At 51.4% G+C, this 13,344-nt stretch overlaps 1 protein-coding gene across 1 annotated transcript; it reads right to left on the bottom strand.

Annotated features, from left to right (window-relative positions):
- Window positions 1–7,352: 7,352 nt before the first annotated feature.
- Window positions 7,353–13,024, bottom strand: LOC125931431 (protein lin-37 homolog). The gene is given in 3 exon segments (XM_049643316.1): window positions 7,353–7,750; window positions 7,881–8,123; window positions 12,940–13,024. Coding segments are annotated over 3 exon segments (726 nt in total).
- Window positions 13,025–13,344: the final 320 nt, after the last annotated feature.

Genomic DNA, 13,344 nt, shown 5'->3' with positions numbered 1-13,344 from the left:
AACTGACAGCCGGGCACTGACCTGGACACCGCTCCTCCCTGAGACAGGCAGATGGGCAGGGGCTCTGGGGAGGAGACAGGAGGGATCCCTGGGAAATGTTTGGGGGGGTGGCCGAATGGGCCCACACTCTCCCCAGGGAGCACTGAGAAGCAGGTTCTGAAGGACTGGAGAAGGCCCTGACCACGTGGCTGGCCAGTTACGCCAGCAGGCCTCGGGCCGGGGGCAGGACTGAGCAGACGCGCCCCCCCCCCCAATCCCTGCAGGATTGCATCTGCACAAAGGATTCTGTGGGTGGCCAAAGTGTGGGCTCGTGTGTGCCCCAGCCCGGTGTCTGAGGAGAAGACAGGAGGCCTCGGGGTGGGCAGGTGATCAGAGCTGGCAGGCCCCGGATCTTTGCTCTATCACTGGCTTTCTGTAATCAGAACCCTTTGCTGAACAAACAGCAAGCGCTGCTGGCCCTGTGCCACGGGGGTGTGGGGGGGAGGGCCCCGGGCCCCGCCCCCAGGCCTGTGCCCAGAAGGCTGGGGGCCGGCGGGCCAGGGGAGACTGTTGCCACCACACAGGAGCCAAATGTGGGGACCCCATTAACGGGTTGACAGAATGGAAAGGAAGGACATTTCTGAGGCCTGGAATAAACCCTTGAAGGACACCGTAGGGATGAAAGAGAAAGACGAGGGAGCCGAGGACATGGAGAGTAAGGGTGATGGAGCCGGGAGAACACCCAGGAGAACATCTGCTCAGAGGCCGGAGGGGACACAGTGCCCCGGTGTCCGGCGAGGGAGCGAGCTGCCCCAGCTGAGCATCCGTCCTGATGGGGCCCCCCTGCAGATGGCAGATCGTGCAGGGCCGTGGGAGAGTAAGTGCACTGACACCTGCTGAAGTGACAAGCAGAGGCTCCAACGGGGTGAAAGGGCATTGGGTCAGAAGATGGGATCAAAAGGGCCAAAGATACATTTAATAAAACGACATGCGTGCATGCGTGCGTGTGCACATGTATCGAGATGTGTATGGGCCAACGGTGGTGGCAAGACGGGGCGTCCACTCACCTGAGGCCCGAACGAGAGTGAATAAGTCATTTTGAAAGTTAGACCAAGCCTGCTTGCAAGTTTCTGGACAGAGGAGAGTGGTACTTGGACGAGGAGCCCCGAAGCCTGGGGGGGTACAGGGTCCCCCACAGGATGGGGAGCACCCCATGCAGGGGCTGAGGACCAGGGGCGTAGAAGGCAGGTGAGCAGTTGAGGCCTCTGTCCCCGGATGACCACGAGGTCCTCATCCGAAGGGAAGGCAGCCCGGCAGGAGGCGTCTCCTTTTTGGTCCAAGTTACCCAGGCGCGTGGTTTAAAGTGGCCGATTGTTTGGGGGCACCTGATTTCAGCTCCTTCCAGGGGCTCCCTGGGTAATCGCCGCCACCTCGCTCCGTAATGAGTCTCCAGCATCCTTTCCCCGCCACCGCCACCGCCACTGCCACCGCCACTCACCCTTCTTCCTCTGCTCGCCTCCCTTCCACTTATGGCTGCGTCGAGGGCATCGTCGCTGTTCGGCGCTCCCACTACTCTGGCTGCCACGACGTACGCAAGGACTTCTCTCCTCGTCCCGCCTCGCTTTTTAAAATCAGACTTTCTGAGGTCTGATTAATAGCCAATCAAATTCACAAATTGCTTAATGAGATCTGACGCACGGACACACATGGTTTAATTTCTCCAGAGTAAATCCTTAGAACTGAGGCTGCTGGGTCAGTTGATGAGGTCCACTACTCTGCCTCACTGATTTTAACCATTTCAGCAGTATTTTATTGGGAACTTATTCTGCATTTTACTTATGACTGATGATGGTGAGAATCTTTTCATATATTTATTTGCCATTTGCATATTATCTTTGATGAATTATCTAGTCAAATCTTTTGTCAATTTTTTAAAGCTTTTCCAGTTGCTGAGTTGTAAGAGTGTTTTCATTTTCAATGTGTTTTGAATTTTTAAAAATGTTTATTTATTTATTTTGAGAGAGAGAGAGAGAGTGAGAGAAAGAAAGAGGTCGAGCAGGGGAAGGGCAGAGAGAGAGAGAAGCACAGAGCCCAGCACAGGGCTCAATGTCACGAACTGTTAGATCATGACCTGAGCGTCAAGAGTCAGATGCTTAACCAACTGAGCCGCCCAGGCACTCCTCACTTTTAATATATTTTGGATACAAATTCTTTAAAAAGATTTTCGATGTTTCTTTATTTTTGAGAGAGAGACACACACACATACGCAGTACAAGCAGGGCAGTGACAGAGAGAGGAGGAGACACAGCATCTGAGAGCCCGATGGGGGACTCGAACTCACACACCGCAAGATCATGACCTGAGCCGAAGTCAGATGCTTAACCAACTGAGCCACCCAGGCGCCCCTAGATACAAGTTCTTTAACATATATGTTTTGTTTTGCCAGTGTGCCTTGTCACTGTATTACAGTCTCTTTTAAGTAATTTCTACCCTGCAAGGTGGGGCTGGAACTTACAACTCTCAGATCAAGAGTCTTGTGCTCTATCGACTGAGCCAGCCCCTAACCGTCTCTTTAAAATAAAACAAAAACCTTAGGGGCACCTGGTTGGCTCAGTTGGTAGAGCACATGACTCTTTATCTCAGGGTCGTGAGTTCAGGCTCCATGTTGGGCATGGAGCCTACTTAAAAAAAGAAAAAAAGAAAAAGCCAACTTAAGATGTTTTGAAGATATCGAATTTTATCAGTTTTTTTTCCTTTACAGTTTGTATTTTGTGTATCCTATCTAAAAAACCTTTGCCTAATTCAGTGTCACAAAGCTATTCTCCTATGATTTATTCTAGAAGTTCTGTATTTCTAGCTCTTATATTTAGGCCTATAATTCATCTCGAGTTAAATTTTGTGCGTGGTATGGATTAAAGATCCAGGTTCATTTTTTTGCGTGTGGCTATCCAGTTGTCCCCCCACAACTGGAGGGAATTGCCTGTTGCTAGTGTATAAAAATACCATTGATATTTGCATACTGACTGTTTATCCTGTGACCTTGCTAAACCCACTTAATAGTTCAATTGGTTTTTGTAGATTTCTTAGGATTTTTTTTACCTAAATAATGCCATCTCAAATAAAAACGCTTTTACATTTCTTTCTAATCTATATGCCTTTTATTCCTTTTTCTTGCCTTATCACACTTGCTAGGGTTTTTCATAGATGCCCCTTATCAGGCTGAGGAAGTTTCCCTTTATTTCTACTTTATTGAGAACTTTTATCATGAGTAGGTGTTGAATTATGTCAAATGTTTTTCCTGCATCTATTGAGATGATCATGCAGTTTTTCCTTTTTTGTTGTTGTTCTGGTAATATGATTAATTACCTTGACTGATCTTCAAATGTCAAAGCAAACTGGCGTTCCTGAAAGGAACGTTACTTGGTCATGATGTATTATTTTTTTATATATTGCTGTATTTGATTTGCTAAAATTTCGGTTAATATTTTTACAGTGTGTGTATTCACAAGGGACACTGGTCTGTAGTTTCCTCTTTGTGTAACATCTTTGATTTTGGTATAAGGATAATGTTTACCTTGTCAGATGAGTTGGGAACTGTTTCCTCTATTTTCTGGAAGAATTTGTGGAGAACTGGTGTTCTTTCTTTCGAAACGTTTGGTAGAATTCTCTGTGGCAACGTTTTTAGCTACAAATTCAACTCCTTTCATAGATACGGGGTTATTCAGGTTATCTATTTCCTCTGGAATGAATTTGATAGTTTGTATCTTTCACATAATTCATCCATTTCATCTAAGTTGTATTGTAATGTATTAGCATATTATTATTATCCTTTTAATGTCTGTAATATCTGTAGTGGTGTCTTCTCTTTCATTTTACTTCTTTCATTTTTGATATTGGTAATTTGTGTATTCTCTCCATTTTTTTTCTGATCAGACTAGCTAGAGGTTTATCAATTTCACTAATGTTTTCAAAGACAGCTTTGGGTTTCATATATTTACTATAATGTTTTTCTGTTTTCTATTTCTTTGACTTCTGCTCTTTATTATTTTCTTCCTTCTATTTATTTTAAATTTAATTCACTCTTCCTTTTCTAGTTTACTTTTTAATTTTTTTTTTTATTTGAGAGAGAGAGAGAGCAGGGGAGAGAGGTAGAGGGTGAGAGAGAGAGAATCTTACACAGGTTCCATGCTCAGCGCAGAGGCTGATGAGTGGAGCTTGATCCCACAACCCTGGGATCATGACCTGAGCTGAAATCAAGAGTCGAAATCTTCTAGTTTCTTAAAGCGGAAGCTCAAAATGATTTGGGACCCTTTCCTTTTCTAATATGAACAGTGAATGTTATACATTTTCCTCTCATCGCTTGTTTAGTTGAATTCCCAAATTTTGATATTTTACGTTTTTAGTTTTATTCAATTCAATATGATTTTTTTGTATTAGAACAGGTTTTAACTTGTGACTTCCCCTTTGATTCATGGCTTATTTGGAAGTGTATTTTTTCATTTCTAAATATTTGGAAATTTCCTACATATCATTTTGCTATTGATTTCTTTCTTTAAAAAAAAATATTTTTAAGTAATCTCTACATCCACTGTGGGGCTTGAACTTACAACCACGAGATCAAGAGTCGCATGCTCTACTGACCGAGCCAGCCAGGTGCCCCTGTTACTGATTTCTGATTCAGCATCACTGTGGTCAGAAATCCTACTTTGTAGGACTGTTATCCTTTGTCATTTCTCGAACTCTGTTCTGTTGTCCAGAACATTGTCTATGTTGGTGAATGTTACATCTATCCTTGAAAAGAATGTGTATATGTGTATTTTCTTGTTGTTGGGTGTGGTATGCTATAAATATCAATTAGGTCACTTTGGTTGACAGTGTTGTTCACATCCATATTCTTACTGATTTTTCCCCTGCTTTGTTTTATGAGCTACTGAGAAAAAGATGTTATAGACTCCAACTACATTTGGAGATTTGTGTATTTCTTGACTGATTGCCCTTTTTCCATTATGAAATATCCCTGCTTATCTCTGATAATATTCTTTGTGTTGAATTCTATTCTGATATTAATATTGTCACACCAGCTTTCTTACGCTGAGCTCGTGCGATATATCTTTTTCCATCCTTTTACTTTCAGCTTGTCTGTGTCTTTAGGCTAAAAGTGTGCTTCTTGTAAATAACATATTTTATCTAGCCCGACAGTTTCTGCCTTTTAACTTGTGTGTGTGGCAGACTGTGTTTTTCAGAGGTAGCCCCAACAATATCTCCCATTCTGCTGTTCTGGAACCTTGCCATTTTGCCATCAAGAGGTGGAATTTGGGGCACCTGGCTGGCTCAGTCGGTGAAGCATCCCACTTCGGCTCGAGTCATGATCTCACAGTTTTTGGGTTCAAGCCCTGCGTCAGGCTCTGTGCTGAGCCCAGTTGGGGTTCTGTGTCTCCCTCTCTCTCTGCCCCTTCCCCGCCCTTGCTCTCTCTCTCTCTCTCTCGCTGTCTCTCAAAAATAAATAATCCACATAATATGGCATAAGCGATGCCGCTTGATTTCTGAGGCTGGGTCAGAAGAGGCAATGCAGCTTCGGCCCTGTTGGCGGGGATATTCAGTCTTCCGGCCTCTAGCTTCCCTGAGGCTGCCATGCTGTGAGGAAGCCCAAGCTAGCCCCTCTTGGACAGACCACATGGAAGGGCTCTGACCCGTGAAGAGAGATGCTCACGCAGCTCTAAGTTGCTCCAACTCCACACTGTTCCAGCCCCAGCTGGACAGCGAGCGCACGAAGGACCCTCGGGCGGGACCACCCAGCTGAGCCCTTCCCAGATGCTTCTTTAAAAAAAGAATTGTGGACTTGTGGGGCACCCAGCTGGCTCGGTCAACGGAGCGCGCGACTCTTGATCTCGTAGTTGGAAGTTCGAGCCCCACGTTGGGTGTGGAGATTGCTTAAAAATAAAATCTTAGGGGCGCCTGGGTGGCTCAGTCGGTTGAGCGTCTGACTTCAGCTCAGGTCATGATCTCACGGTCCGTGGGTTCGGGCCCCACGTCGGGCTCTGTGCTGTCAGCTCGGAGCCTGGAGCCTGCTTCCGATTCTGTGTCTCCCTCTCTTTCTGCTCCTCCCCCGTATGTGCTCTGTCTCTCTCTGTCTCCAAAATAAATAAAAACATTAAAAAAATTTAAAAAAATAAAAATGAAATCTTAAAGAGATAAGTAAAAATAAATAAAATATTGTGGCCTTGTGATCTGAGTGCCTGGAGATTTTTTTTTCAGTTCCACCTCACCCTGCGACGTTAGCAGATCCATGAACAGGTGCCTCAGGAGTGTCTCTCTCGGGTCTTCTGCCTCGACTGCTGCCGTAGCAGGCTTTTGCTTTGTCCTCAGTGTCGGACTCAGGGAGCCTGGAAGGTTTCTGTCAGTCCCCCTCCCCTGCCTTAAGACAGGTCAGGTCTTCTGTCCTTTCCCGGCCACGGCCTGCTGCCGGCAGGAGTGGGGTTGCCCTCAGTTCTCCTGCCCCTGCATTCACACTTCACCCTGTTAGTGCATTGATACCTTCAGGGAAAGCATATCAGCCCAGCTATGCTGCCTCCAGCCTTTGCGGGGAAACCCGTGGAAGAGAGTTGCTGGGCGAACACAAACTCCTCTGTCTGAGGCTAGGGATTCAAACTGCCCTGCCACGCGGCCTTTAAACGTTAGCGAACAGTTCTCTGCTCCCTTCTTCCTCGAGTCTAGGGCCGCCGCCGCCAAGGATAAAAGTGCCCCTGCGTCTTTTTCCTGGGAAGGGCCTGTTGTGTTTCACATTTTGGCCCACTTTGTTTTCCCCCCCACGGTGGCAACTTCAGCTCCCTGGTGGGCTTATAGGAAAAAACAATCCATGACTTTGGAGGCTACCGTGCTTCCAAAGTCTTGCAACTTTCTGCATCCCAGACAGATGCAAAACATCCACCTACTGACTTGTTCCTTCAGCCTTCCCAGTCTCAGGGGAGGGCACCCGACTGGCAAAAGCCAACCTGCCTCCCGGAGCCCGGCCAGCCCCGTCTGGGAAGTGCCACTCATTCCCCCTGTTCTTGGCTGTCATTTACATGGATTGAATTTGTGTTCTTATCCCTCATGGTCCTGTTTCCCACAAACCGTTTTCTTCTTCGATTTCATCTCCATTGAAAAAAAAATTCTTTTACTGTTTATTCATTTTTTTGAGAGACGGAGAGAGACAGCACAAGGAGGGGCAGAGAGAGAGGGAGACACAGAAGCAGGCTCCAGGCTCTGAGCCATCAGCACAGAGCCCGACGTGGGGCTCGAACCCACGAACTGTGAGATCATGACCTGAGCCGAAGTCGGACGCTCAACCCACTGAGCCACCCAGGTGGCCCTACTCTATTATTATTATTTTTTTAAGATGTGAAGGAGGGGAATGTCCAGGGTGTGGGTGCTGAGGGCTCAGGCTTGGAGGGCTCATCATCAGGGGTACCCTGGGTCTCGGGCTGCAACGGGGATTGAACTGGAAATCCCGCAAGCCCCTCCAGGTGGTCTGGGGGTAGTGGGTGGAGGCAGTCAGTGACCTCTGACCTCTCCTCATCCTCAGGCAGTGGTGGCAGTGGTGAACCGAGTGGGCATTCACGCTCTTGCCCTGAGGGGCTGTCGGGCATCCAGGCCCGGCAGAGCGGGTACAGCGATGTGTTCTGGCTGAACTGACCCAAGTCTGTGCTCCGGTCAAACAGCTTGATCACATACCTGTTGGATCGCCGAGGTCCTCGCTCAGCTGGCCCATAACCCACCTCCCTTTCCCCTCCTCCTCTTCCAATGCCTGCAATGGAACAATTTTTTTTTTTTTTTTTTTTTTTTTTTTTTTTTTTTTTTAAGATTTTATTTGTAAGTAATCTCTACACCCAACACGGGGCTCGAATGTACAACCTTGAGACCAGGAGTCACATGCTCCACTGAGGGAGCTGGCCAGGCGCCCCTCGCAATGGAGCAATTCTAAGTCGTGGGTGCCCAAGGCGTTGTCGAAGCTTCCTCCTCCAGGTGCTCCCTGTCCATGTGACTCTTCTCCAACAGACACTGCAAAACAGCATCTAGTCGATTCCAGGCCTTGGCCATCTCCAGCTGCGACTTCTCTCCTGTCACATCACCGGGAACATGTCCTGGGTCTGAGGTGTCGCTCGCTGGGTCGGAGGTGCCCCGAGGAGCCCAGGGTCACGAATAGAGGCCCGAGGCCCACAGGGAGAGGCCAGAGGTAAGGTTCGTGTGTGGCCAGTCCTCGGCGCTGAGCGGTACCCGGTGGTGACCGCCACCTCCTGGCTTCAGTTCCTTCCTCTTGGAATGGCCGAAGAGCCCAGAGAAAGATCTCCAGTCCCGTGCCTGGGGCTGGCTGTCTGCACTTGAACTGAGTAGGGCGAGAGGGCCGGAAGGCTCCATGTTCGCTGGGAATGTTCACTTGCCTCGTCCTCCTGTCCCCAGCGTGCTGCCCCTGCAACTGTCCCGGGTGGTGCCCAGCGAAGGCACTTTCTGTGTCATCGTCTCCGAAGAAAGAACTTCCTCTTCTGTGGGGATGGGGGGCGGCATGTGGGGGTCTATCTGCCTCTTGCACAGATTCTCACCCCTGTCTGCACGGCTGATTTCTGTGCCACATGTGAGCTCTGCCGTGGGAATTCGCCGTTCAGCTGGGGCCGCTGCGGGGGTGACTGCCGGACCCCCACGCTCTCGTTGGGGTTACCTCATCTCCTATTACTTTCATCCTTGGCACCGTTTGCTTTTAAAAACTCACTTGCTGTCATTTTAGTGGGGTTTCATAAGGGAGAGCAAATAAATGGCTGTGCTGAATTTGTCCCTTTAAAAAATTTTTTTTTAATTGATTTATTTTAAGAGAGACAGAGACAGTGTGAGTGGGGGAGGGGCAGAGACACAGAGGGAGACAGAGAGAGAATCCCAGGCAGGCTCTGCGCCATCGGCACGGAGCGTGACGTAGGGCTCGATCTCACGGAACTGCGAGATCTTGACCTGAGCCCGAATCAAGAGTCAGATGCTTACCCACCCGAGCCACCCAGGCGCCCCGATTTGTCCCTTTTACATCCAAGTCAACAGTATGTGGAGAAAGTCTGGAAGGGGCCGGAGGCTGGCTGGGGGCACGCACCTGCACTGCGTTCCTTACAAGCCAGATGGTCTGGTGTTTGTGAATCCCTAGTGAGACCCATCCACACTTTCTCCTACAGCATCTGCAGCCTCTGAGCGGGACCGCGGGTGTCACCCGGGGCCATTCCGTTCAAAGCCCGGGGGTTTGGAGGAGACAAGAGACAACAGGTAACTGAAGTGTGGTCAGCCAGGCCAGGTGCTGTGGAAGTGTCGCTGGCAGCGATGAACACAGAGGTGGGGTCTTCGGCAGCTCGGGCCGCCACAACAGAAGGCCGCAGGCCGTGTGGCTTAAACGACAGCCATGTACTTTGTCACCGTTCTGGAGGCAGGATGTCCCAGATCAAGTTCTGCCAAGGTCGGTTTCCTTTTCTTGGCTTCTAGATGGTTGTCTTCTTGCCGTGTTCTCACAGAGCAATGAGAGAGGCTGAGGCAGAGACAGAGACAGAGAGACAAGTCTCTGTTGTCTGTCTTCATAAGGACAGGAATCCTCTCCGATCGGCGCCCTGCCCTTATGACCTCATTTTGCCGTACTGACTTTCTCAGAGGCTCCGGCTCCAAATACAGCCACATGGTGGGTGAGGGCTTCAGCCTGTGAAGGGGAGGGGTACACGAAATTCAGTTCCTAACAGATGGCCACGCCGTGTATCACAGAGCCTGCCCCAACCTTGGCCTCCACTGCACGGAGTCCAGCCAGTGCTCAAGAGGAGGAAAGGAGTCACCACCTCTTGAAGGGAGGAACATCAAAGAATTTGTGGCCATAGGTTAAAACCACCAGAACAGAGATATTCATGAACTCTGGGCTTTACTAAGAATGCACATCAAGGGGCGCCTGGGTGGCCCAATCGGGTAAGCGTCCGACTCTTGATTTTGGCTCAGGTCATGATCTCACGGTTCGTGAGTCTGAGTGCTGCGCCGGGCTCTGCGCTGACAGCGCGGAGCCTGCTGGGGATTCTCTCTCCGCTCCTCCCCTGCTCAAGCGCTCTGTCCCTTTCTCTCTCAAAATAGATAAATAAACTTTAAAAAAAAAAAAAAAGAACGCATGTCAAAATATCTAGAGTCACTATTCAAAGATTCTCGCGGTGCTTCTAAACCGAAAGGAAGATTCCAGAACACAAATTCAATCCATGTAAACGACAACCAAGAATAGGGGCAGTGAGCAGCACTTCCCAGGCGGTGCGGGCCGGGCTCCGGGAGGCAGGTTGGCTTTTGCCAGTCGGGTGCCCTCCCCTGAGACTGGGAAGGCTGAAGGAAGGCCGCGTTTCTGCCGTGCGGAGCGGTTTTCCTGCTGGATGGCAAGGACGAAGAAGCATGCGGCTTCGGCGGCAGCGCTCCTGTGCCGGGTGGGCCTCCACTCCTTATGGCCGCAGTGACTTCCTGTCCCGGGTTGGTGATCCCTGACTCGTGGCTACGGTGTTGTCTTCCTGAACTCAGCATTTGCTTCGGTGCCCGCGGTGGTGGAGGCCAGGAGCGGCGGCTCCTCGTGGGAGCCGGTTTGGAGGCGGTGGTCTAGGGCCCCTCCAGCGGTCCTGCATGCTTCCCACCCCCTTTCTTAGGCTCACAAAATCTTTTTTTTTTTATTTTTTAAAAATGTTTTTATTTTTGAGACAGAGCGCGAGTGGGAGAGGGGCAGAGAGAGAGAGGGAGACACAGAATCTGAAGCAGGCTCCAGGCTCCAAGCTGTCAGCACAGAGCCCGATGCGGGGCTCGAACTCACGGACCGCGAGATCATGACCTGAGCCGAGGTCGGACGCTCAACGGACTGAGCCACCCAGGCGCCCCTCACAAATCTTTTTCTGCGGAAGATGGCTGGAGTGATTTCTGCTTCCCCCGCCTGAACCTTCACTGATAGAAAATGGGGGCAGAGAAAGAGAAATGTGGAAAGCCGGGCAAATGGGAAGCACTTAACAGGCAGGCAAGAACAAATGCAAGCGTTTAGCAAACACCACCGACAGAATCAACTGAACCCTCCAGGTAAAAGACAAAGGTAGAAGAACGTACCCTCTGGCCCAGCAGCCCCGGCTCGGTGATGGTTACAGAAATGAAAGCGGACACAGACCCTGTACGTTAATGCTTCGAGCAGCTCCTCTCAGCGTCACCCAGAGCGGGAAACCACCCAGCGGGCTTGTGGCTAAACAAAGCGGGATATGGCCAAACACTGGCATGCTACTCAGTAATAAACAGGAACGAACCACTGCCGCGTGCGCACGCACACCAACATGGGAGGGTCTCGAAAACCACCCTGAGCGAGGGAAGCCAGCCAAGAGAATACACCCGGCACGATTCAGTCTGAAATTCCAGCGAAGGCAGCAGATCAGGGGAGGGGTGGGGGGGGGCAGGGCTAGAGGGAGCGCGTGACTTCAAAAGGTAGGAGAGAATTTGGGGAGGTGATGGAGTTATTCCATATCTTGATTGTGGCAGTGGTTACCGGACATTTATCGAAAATCGTCGAGCTGTACACCTCCCAGAGGCCAATTTTACTGCATGTAAACGATGCCTCCATAAAGCCGAGTTTTAAAAAGGCAACGATCGTTAGGCCGGATCAAAGCAAACCAAACCCCGACGACGTGCTGCTTGAAGAGATACACCTGGGACAGGAAGACGCAGACAAATGGAAAGGAGAAAACCAGAGAAAGGTGGGTCGGGCTCATCAGTCCACCCTGTCAACCTGCTGGCACTTTCTTCCTGCTCCCTCATCACGTGGCCTTTGTCTTGCTGTGGGGGAGGGTCCGGCCCGACTCTGGGTGGCTGCCCTCGTCCGGTTGCTGTGCCCAAGACGCGTGGGTCACGGGGAGCCGTGAGGAGCTCAGGCCACTGAAGGTGGTGAGTGGGCGAGACCCAGCCGCTGTCTCTGCAGAGCCTCCCGGTCTCCACAGCTAGCGTGTGGCAGCGGAGACCCGGTTCACCGCGTGTTCGAGGCCAATCTTTCCTGCTTCTCTGCCCGGGGACCTCTCTTCTTCCTGTTGTCACTCCCGCTGGCCCCTCTATCTTGGGACGCAGAAGTGGGAGAATGGGCTCTGCAGTCAAACAGAGGCGAGTTCAAACCCCAGCTGTGCCATTCACCTTCCGGGTCATTTTGGTGAAGTCGCGTGACCCGTCTGACTTTCGGTTTCCTCATCTGGGAAATGGGGCCCTAGTGACGGGCGGAGGAGCAGGTGAGCAGAAACTCGGCACGGCGCCTCCCCACCCCGGCTGCATGACCTCCCTTCTGGACCACAGGCTCCTCGCTTGCAGTGAGCATCACAAGAGAACGTTCATCATAGGGGGTGGGAAGCACGCAGGACCACTGGAGGGGCCCGAGACCACCGCCTCCCAACAGGCTCCCACGAGACAGAGAGAGAGCACGAGTGGGAGAGGGGCACTGCTGTGCTCTTGGGACTTGAGTTCCCTCGTCTGTACTGGGGTCTAATGATGGACTTCCCCGGGGTCGGTGTGTTAAATAAACGTGCTAACACACGAAAGGTGCTTCCGACAAGGGCAGGCCCGTGGCAGGGCTCAATGAATGCTATTTCGTGTCGTGACTGGTGACCGAGGGCACGGTCCGTGGAGACTGAACCCACCATCGTGCACTGAGCGGGGAGCAGACTCACGGGGCTGCGTCCTCTTACCTCCCTCCCGCCAATGCCAGCACGGCCACCAGCCTCAAACCCCACCCTCCTGAAAGGAGCAAAGGCTTCGGGGCTGGAGGAAGAGGCTGATAACTGTTTGGGGTGAGTGGAGAGGCAGAGGTGGCCAGAGAGGAGAGAGGCTGGGCCTATCAGCGGTGGGATCAGAGCAGGCAGGAAGCAGATAGCAGCTCAGTGCCTCATGGAAAACACCCCCCTCCTGGGCGCCCGCCCCCGCCCTCCTTACGGAGCTCCGGGCCAACTGGCCTGGTGCCCACAGCCTCCTCCCTGCTCCCGCAAGGGCCGGGCCAGTGGCAGGAGAGCGCCGCCATCACCCCACCCCCCCACCCCCGGCTCTGGGTCTACCACCGCCCAACCCTGGGCCCCTGGCGCCCCTGGGGTGGGGTGGGGGGCGGAGCTCCCTTGGCTCCTCCCTCCGAGCAGCCCTCCACCTGCACGCCCCAGACTGACCTCCTCACCGGTCTCCTTCTAAAGACCCCTAGAGGGGCGTCTGCGGGGGCTCGGTCGGCTAAGGGTCAAGTATCCCACTCTGGATTTCTGCTCAGGTCACGATCTCACGCTTGGTGGTTTCCAGCCCCGCACTGGGCTCTGCGCTGCCAGCACGGAGCCTGCTTGGGATTCTCTCTCTCCC

This window comes from Panthera uncia, chromosome X (genome assembly GCF_023721935.1).
Source record: "Panthera uncia isolate 11264 chromosome X, Puncia_PCG_1.0, whole genome shotgun sequence".
Lineage (NCBI taxonomy): Eukaryota > Metazoa > Chordata > Mammalia > Carnivora > Felidae > Panthera > Panthera uncia.
This window is presented reverse-complemented; position numbering and strand designations above follow the sequence as displayed.